The sequence below is a fragment of the Salmo salar genome, chromosome ssa03, assembly GCF_905237065.1.
Source record: "Salmo salar chromosome ssa03, Ssal_v3.1, whole genome shotgun sequence".
Lineage (NCBI taxonomy): Eukaryota > Metazoa > Chordata > Actinopteri > Salmoniformes > Salmonidae > Salmo > Salmo salar.
Genome location: NC_059444.1, coordinates 104,117,765 through 104,127,140, shown reverse-complemented (window position 1 = coordinate 104,127,140; position 9,376 = coordinate 104,117,765). Strand labels below are relative to the sequence as shown.

General features: G+C 37.3%; 1 protein-coding gene across 1 annotated transcript; it reads left to right on the top strand.

The window, feature by feature from the left end:
- Positions 1 to 7,884: 7,884 nt before the first annotated feature.
- LOC123741808 (zinc finger protein 180-like) lies at positions 7,885 to 8,803 on the top strand (the record flags this gene model as incomplete). Its single annotated transcript, XM_045716013.1, has 1 exon — positions 7,885 to 8,803. A coding segment is annotated over one exon (810 nt), but the record flags the coding sequence as incomplete, so codon positions are not given.
- Between the last annotated feature and the right edge of the window lie 573 nt (positions 8,804 to 9,376).

Genomic DNA, 9,376 nt, shown 5'->3' with positions numbered 1-9,376 from the left:
CATGATGTATTGTTACACCATGTAGGAGCAGTATAGACCTAGTCTGTTCATTATGTACATCTACATGATGTATTGTTACACCATGTAGGAGCAGTATAGACCTAGTCTGTTCATTATATACATCTACATGATGTATTGTTACACCATGTAGGAGCAGTATAGACCTAGTCTGTTCATTATATACATCTACATGATGTATTGTTACACCATGTAGGAGCAGTATAGACCTAGTCTGTTCATTATATACATCTACATGATGTATTGTTAGTCCATGTAGGAGCAGTATAGACCTAGTCTGTTCATTATATACATCTACATGATGTATTGTTACACCATGTAGCAGCAGTATAGACCTAGTCTGTTCATTATATACATCTACATGATGTATTGTTACACCATGTAGGATCAGTATAGACCTAGTCTGTTCATTATATCCATCTACATGATGTATTGTTACACCATGTAGGAGCAGTATAGACCTAGTCTGTTCATTATATACATCTACATGATGTATTGTTACACCATGTAGGAGCAGTATAGACCTAGTCTGTTCATTATGTATAGTTGATGTATAGTTGATGTATATACATCTATATGATGTATTGTTAGTCCATGTAGGAGCAGTATAGACCTAGTCTGTTCATTATATACATCTACATGATGTATTGTTACACCATATAGGAGCAGTATAGACCTAGTCTGTTCATTATATACATCTACATGATGTATTGTTACACCATGTAGGAGCAGTATAGACCTAGTCTGTTCATTATATACATCTACATGATGTATTGTTAGTCCATGTAGGAGCAGTATAGACCTAGTCTGTTCATTATATACATCTACATGATGTATTGTTACACCATGTAGCAGCAGTATAGACCTAGTCTGTTCATTATATACATCTACATGATGTATTGTTACACCATGTAGGATCAGTATAGACCTAGTCTGTTCATTATATCCATCTACATGATGTATTGTTACACCATGTAGGAGCAGTATAGACCTAGTCTGTTCATTATATACATCTACATGATGTATTGTTACACCATGTAGGAGCAGTATAGACCTAGTCTGTTCATTATGTACATCTACATGATGTATTGTTACACCATGTAGGAGCAGTATAGACCTAGTCTGTTCATTATATACATCTACATGATGTATTGTTACACCATGTAGGAGCAGTATAGACCTAGTCTGTTCATTATATACATCTACATGATGTATTGTTACACCATGTAGGAGCAGTATAGACCTAGTCTGTTCATTATATACATCTACATGATGTATTGTTAGTCCATGTAGGAGCAGTATAGACCTAGTCTGTTCATTATATACATCTACATGATGTATTGTTACACCATGTAGCAGCAGTATAGACCTAGTCTGTTCATTATATACATCTACATGATGTATTGTTACACCATGTAGGATCAGTATAGACCTAGTCTGTTCATTATATCCATCTACATGATGTATTGTTACACCATGTAGGAGCAGTATAGACCTAGTCTGTTCATTATATACATCTACATGATGTATTGTTACACCATGTAGGAGCAGTATAGACCTAGTCTGTTCATTATGTACATCTACATGATGTATTGTTACACCATGTAGGAGCAGTATAGACCTAGTCTGTTCATTATATACATCTACATGATGTATTGTTACACCATGTAGGAGCAGTATAGACCTAGTCTGTTCATTATATACATCTACATGATGTATTGTTACACCATGTAGGAGCAGTATAGACCTAGTCTGTTCATTATATACATCTACATGATGTATTGTTAGTCCATGTAGGAGCAGTATAGACCTAGTCTGTTCATTATATACATCTACATGATGTATTGTTACACCATGTAGCAGCAGTATAGACCTAGTCTGTTCATTATATACATCTACATGATGTATTGTTACACCATGTAGGATCAGTATAGACCTAGTCTGTTCATTATATCCATCTACATGATGTATTGTTACACCATGTAGGAGCAGTATAGACCTAGTCTGTTCATTATATACATCTACATGATGTATTGTTACACCATGTAGGAGCAGTATAGACCTAGTCTGTTCATTATGTATAGTTGATGTATAGTTGATGTATATACATCTACATGATGTATTGTTAGTCCATTTAGGAGCAGTATAGACCTAGTCTGTTCATTATATACATTTACATGATGTATTGTTACACCATGTAGGAGCAGTATAGACCTAGTCTGTTCATTATATACATCTACATGATGTATTGTTACACCATGTAGGAGCAGTATAGACCTAGTCTGTTCATTATATACATCTACATGATGTATTGTTAGTCCATGTAGGAGCAGTATAGACCTAGTCTGTTCATTATATACATCTACATGATGTATTGTTACACCATGTAGCAGCAGTATAGACCTAGTCTGTTCATTATATACATCTACATGATGTATTGTTACACCATGTAGGATCAGTATAGACCTAGTCTGTTCATTATATCCATCTACATGATGTATTGTTACACCATGTAGGAGCAGTATAGACCTAGTCTGTTCATTATATACATCTACATGATGTATTGTTACACCATGTAGGAGCAGTATAGACCTAGTCTGTTCATTATAGACATCTACATGATGTATTGTTACACCATGTAGCAGCAGTATGGAGGTCAGTGGGGGACAAAATTGTTGACACCCTTGATAAAGATGAGATAAACGACTCTATTAAATAAATAATTAAAATACTGAGCTATATTGTATGTAAAAAATACAGAAATTATATTATTTTATACTAATAGAATTGCTCAGAGAAAGAGATTTAGTTTATCATGTAATTCTCAAAAGGTAGGGGTCTGAATTATTGCCTCCCATGTTTTCAAAACTCCAGCACCCTCCCCTTGGGAGAATAACGACACTGAAATGTTTAATGAGATTAGAGAACACATTGGGTGGGACCTTAGACCCTTCCTCCATACAGAATCTCTCCAGGTCCTTGATTTATTTAGTCTGTCTTATGGACTGCCCTGTTCAATTCAAACCACAGGTTTTCAATGGAGTTCAAGTCCGAAGACTGAGTTGGCCATAGAACATTTTTGATTTTGTGCCCAATTTACAGTTTCTTTGTTTTGCTGGAAGATCCACTTATGGCCAAGTTTCAGCCTCCTAGCAGAGAGGTAACCAGGTTTTTGGGCTAAAATATCCTGGTAGTGGTTAAAGTTGATTTATTTTATACATTTTTGCTCATCTTTATCAAGGGTATTAATAACTAGGTGCTTATTTTGATATCTTGTTTTTGACTGAGTCAAATAGGGACATTGATCTGATTAACACCAGTAAATACAGTGAGTACTATCTAATAAAACAGGGACATTGATCTGATTAACACCAGTAAATACAGTGAGTACTATCTAATAAAACAGGAACATTGATCTGATTAACACCAGTAAATACAGTGAGTACCATCTAATAAAACAGGGACATTGATCTGATTAACACCAGTAAATACAGTGGAGTAGATGTAGAGTTTGTTTTAAATTCTCATAAAAAACGGAATTAATCAAACAGCACTTGTTGCTTTTTGTACGTGTTGATATAATATTAATATTTAATGGAGAGAAAAAACGTTTCCCTAAACTGCTTTATAATATTATAATTCAATGAAGAATAAAAAATAGTTTTCCCTCCTCAACTGCGTTTCCTCCCTCCAGACAGCAGATGGCGATATGTGTCTTTCAGGCGATGTTTCTAGTGTGACGTATAATCTAGTGGACGGAACGCTTCTTCAACAACTGCAGCCACCTCGGTAGCTCGCTAGCCGACAAAGTCGGAACATTCAAGTTCTTTAGACAATTTCGTGGTTTATTTGTCACTTTGCTTTAAACATACTTATGTGGAAACAACTAGATACCCCATTTAATTTAATATTTACGTTGTAAGTCAACTAGCTGGCTGGTTAAGTTAGCACTAGCCTAGCTAGCTAACATCCCCCGACCATGAGTTCACTAAGCTACTCTCCTCCTGCTAAAGAAGAGGTCTGTTGGACGGAGAAAGAAGCTCTCGTGAAAGAGGAGGAGGAGGAGGAGGCTGTTACAATACAAAAACAAGTAGAGGGTGAGGCTGTTACCGTGAAAAAGAAGAGAAAGACGTTACAGTGAAAGAAGAGGAAGACGCGTTCAGAGTGAAAGAGGAGGAGGATGTTACTGTGAAAGAAAAGGAGGAAGATGCAGTTTTTGGAGTGAAAGATGAAGAGGGGGAGATTACTGTCACATTAGAGGAGCACGAAGAAGAGAAGACTGGAGAACTGATTAACACTAGTAAATACAGTGAGTACTATCTTATAAAACAGGGACATTGATCTGGTTAACTCCAGTAAATACAGTGAGTACTATCTAATAAAACAGGGACATTGATCTGATTAACACCAGTAAATACAGTGAGTACTATCTAATAAAACAGGGACATTGATCTGGTTAACACCAGTAAATACAGTGAGTACTATCTAATAAAACAGGGACATTGATCTGATTAACACCAGTAAATACAGTGAGTACTATCTAATAAAACAGGGACATTGATCTGATTAACACCAGTAAATACAGTGAGTACTATCTAATAAAACAGGGACATTGATCTGATTAACACCAGTAAATACAGTGAGTAGTATCTAATAAAACAGGGACATTGATCTGATTAACACCAGTAAATACAGTGAGTACTATCTAATAAAACAGGGACATTGATCTGATTAACACCAGTAAATACAGTGATTACTATCTAATAAAACAGGGACATTGATCTGATTAACACCAGTAAATACAGTGAGTACTATCTTATAAAACAGGGACACAAACTCTGCAGTTGTTGAACTAATGTGTGATTTTTAAAAGGGCATTCTACACTCAAATATGTTTTTGTACTGTATGAATTGTTCATGACGTCCCTCCAGGGATTTTTAAACTTTTCCTGTTGAAAAGTGATATATAAATACAGTAAAGTATAAACACACTAATGGGAAACAAATAAATGTTTTGAGTAAAATAGTGTTTTTAACAACTGCAAACTAGAAGGAGTGAATGATGTCATAGTAAGGCCTCCAAGGAGTTGGCTTGATGGGAAGTCGTGATGTCATCCAATAGGAGACTGATCTTCATGTGAATATTCATTATTCTTTTAAAATCCTTCATGTTCTGTCAAGTTGGTTGTTGATCATTGCTAGAAAGCCGTTTTCAAGTCTTGCTATAGACTTTCAAGATGATTTAAGTCCAAACTGTAACTAGGCCACTCAGGAACATTCAATGTCATCTTGGTAAGCTCCTCCAGTGTAGATTTGGCCTTGTGGTTTAGGTTATTGTCCTGTTAGGACAGTTTTTGTATTCAGATCTCTGAAATGCTCTCTACCTACGTAACATTTAGTGTCTCCTTATGTTACGCTGGGAAAACAGTTTTCATGGGAACAGAAATCCTAAATCATTTCAGAGTTTACTAAATCCAATGGTTCTAACCGAGAGTCACCTTAACTTTATTGACAACACCCAAATGGATACTGTCATTAACGCAGTTCTTCAATAATTACACATCATTCTTAATACTGTAGCTGTTTAGTTACAGTCACATGTTCAACTATCATCAGCTGATCCAGGAAATCATTTTCTGAATGACAGTCACATGACAGAAGCCACAACATGCAACAACAACCAAAGTGCTTCTTCATTCATTACTCTGGTAAAGACAGTTATGCCGTTCTCCATGTTGGATCCAACATCCCTAACAAATGGATGTTTATAATGTGTTATTGTCTGGTTGATTTACAGTAGGGTCTCGTTAGTCTGTTTGGACACAGAGATACACTCCACGTTGGATCCAACATCCCTACTTTGCTCATAATGTGTAGAGAAATGTTCCTTGATGGATAGGCTATTGTTCAACACACAGAGCTATTTTCCTATATTTGTTGTTATGGGCCCTACAGTAGGTCTATGTTGTTGTTAGGTGAAGTTATGGGCCCTACAGTAGGTCTATGTTGTTGTTAGGTGAAGTTATGGGTCCTACAGTAGGTCTATGTTGTTGTTAGGTGAAGTTATGGGTCCTACAGTAGGTCTATGTTGTTGTTAGGTGAAGTTATGGGTCCTACAGTAGGTCTATGTTGTTGTTAGGTGAAGTTATGGGTCCTACAGTAGGACTATGTTGTTGTTAGGTGAAGTTATGGGTCCTACAGTAGGTCTATGTTGTTGTTAGGTGAAGTTATGGGTCCTACAGTAGGTCTATGTTGTTGTTAGGTGAAGTTATGGGTCCTACAGTAGGTCTATGTTTTTAGGTGAAGTTATGGGTCCTACAGTAGGTCTATGTTGTTGTTATGGGTCCTACAGTAGGTCTATGTTATTGTTATGGGTCCTAGAGGACACTGTGTGTCATGCAACAACAACCAAAGTGCTTCTTCGTTCATTACATAGGTATGATTGTTGTTAGGTGAAGTTATGGGCCAATTTGGCAAACAGTGTACAAACCCTCATTGTCAGGCTGATGAAAAAGCCAAAGAGCATTTTACTGGTTGAAGTGTTTTTTAAGTACAAAGCGGTTGATTTGCGATGACGACACAAACATTATATTAAGCAGGAAATTCAAACAAGCCTTACAATTATAATCCAAAGTAGTGTGAAATGAACTCATCATCAACCTGGAAATGGAGGTTACTCCCCTGAGTTTTCCCCCATTCACATTCAGAATACATTGTGAAAAACTAAAATCTTTGCTCACCATTTCAGATATACTACATCCATAACTAGTGGTTTCCTCATTACCAGATATACTACATCCATAACTAGTGGTTTCCTCATTACCAGATATACTACATCCATAACTAGTGGTTTCCTCATTACCAGATATACTACATCCATAACTAGTGGTTTCCTCATTACCAGATATACTACATCCATAACTAGTGGTTTCCTCATTAGCAGATATACTACATCCATAACTAGTGGTTTCCTCATTAGCAGATATACTACATCCATAACTAGTGGTTTCCTCATTAGCAGATATACTACATCCATAACTAGTGGTTTCCTCATTACCAGATATACTACATCCATAACTAGTGGTTTCCTCATTACCAGATATACTACATCCATAACTAGTGGTTTCCTCATTACCAGATATACTACATCCATAACTAGTGGTTTCCTCATTACCAGATATACTACATCCATAACTAGTGGTTTCCTCATTACCAGATATTCTACATCCATAACTAGTGGTTTCCTCATTACTAGATATACTACATCCATAACTAGTGGTTTCCTCATTACCAGATATACTACATCCATAACTAGCGGTTTCCTCATTAGCAGGGAGGAGTTTATGCAATCAAATTGTGTGTGCATCGCCCTCGTGCCGCAATTTTATTAAACACAAAAAGGGGCCTACATTGGATACAAAGAGTTGTCTGGCACACTGCTTCGAGTTTCAACAACATGAATAACTTATTTCTAGCCTACCATCATCGATTTTACTACTAATGTGAAAACAAGACAATATATGACTATTCTTGCTCATTTTAAGACAATTGTCAAATAATTTTTTACATTCATTACAGACGTCAATTGTTGTCCAACATCATGGCTCCGCTGTTGGCATCACCTTTTACAGTGGATTACCGCTGTTGTGGGCCTTTAATCATCTGTCTGACTTTGTTGTTCACACAGGAGAGAGGCGGGACAGTTGTGGATCCTCTGGGGAGTCTCAACAACCTCTTGATGCTGAAGAGGCAGAGAAGAGTCTCTCCAGATCAGAACACCTCAATAAACACCTGCAGAGATCCACAGGGAAAAAATCTCACTGCTGCTCTGACTGTGGGAAGAGATTCACCTCATCAGGCATTAAAATTCATCAGAGAATCCACACAGGAGAGAGACCTTATAGCTGTACTCAATGTGGGAAGGGTTTTGCAGCATCTACCTATCTTACTCTACACCAGAGAATACACACAGGAGAGAAATCTTATAGCTGTGGTCAATGTGGGAAGAGTTTTAGTCAATCTGGCCATCTGACAGTGCACCAGAGAATACACACAGGAGAGAAATCTTATAGCTGTAATCAATGTGGGAAGAGTTTTACTACATCTGGCCAGCTGACTTTACACCAGAGAACGCACACAGGAGAGAAACCTTATAGCTGTGATCAATGTGGGAAGAGTTTTACTAGATCTGACCATCTGACTTTACACCAGAGAACGCACACAGGAGAGAAACCGTATAGCTGTGGTCAATGTGGGAAGGGTTTTGCGGCATCTACCTATCTTACTCTACACCAGAGAATACACACAGGAGAGAAATCTTATAGCTGTGGTCAATGTGGGAAGAGTTTTAGTCAATCTGGCCATCTGACAGTGCACCAGAGAACGCACACAGGAGAGAAATCTTATAGCTGTGATCAATGTGGGAAGAGTTTTACTAGATCTGACCATCTGACTTTACATCAGAGAACGCACACAGGAGAGAAACCGTATAGCTGTGGTCAATGTGCGAAGAGTTTTGTTAAATCTAGCCAGCTGACAGTACACCAGAGAACACACACAGGAGAGAAACTCTATAGCTGTGGTCAGTGTGGGAAGAGTTTTACTGAGTCTGGTGGTCTGACTAAACACCAGAGAACACACACAGGAGAGAAACCTCATACCTGTGACCAGAGATAATCTGATAAAAAAAATCTCTGATCAAATATCAGAAAATACATACATGAAGAAGTTGTTTCATGATATCTATGAATTAATGTCACAATGTAGAATGTTTTAACATTGTAGAAGGAGTATTTTAATGATGTCACAATGTAGAATCCTAAACGTTTGTCCCCTGTTCTATTGATTTCAACATGATATGGATATTAGCCTCAGGGGGAAAATCCAGGCTCTGAAATGGAAGAGTTACTATTTATGTGATTTAACAAAAAATGACTAACAAAAAAAGAGTTGTGTTACACTTACCACGTTGGTGACCCACTTGAATCAAAATGCAACACTTCAAAATGTAGCTAGCAGCTTTCTACAAGTTGTCCTCTGACCAGGGATGTACACATTACCTCCAGATTCCATGTGGTTTTTCAGCTGTTCGTTTTAACAGGATGTGCAACCTCATGTCCCTCCTCTTGCATAATTGATTTCAACATGATATCGATGAGTGATGACAAATAAGTTCCTTTGTTTAGCGACCCCTACATTTAAATGTATCACTCCAAAATGTAGCTGACTGTCTTCTGCAGGTTGTCCTCTAACCAGTGAGGTAAAATATATCTCCCATTTCCATGTGTTTTTTAGTTGTGTTAGTTTCAACAGCACGTACAACCTGATTTCCCCCCTAATCGATATCAGTGATTTATTG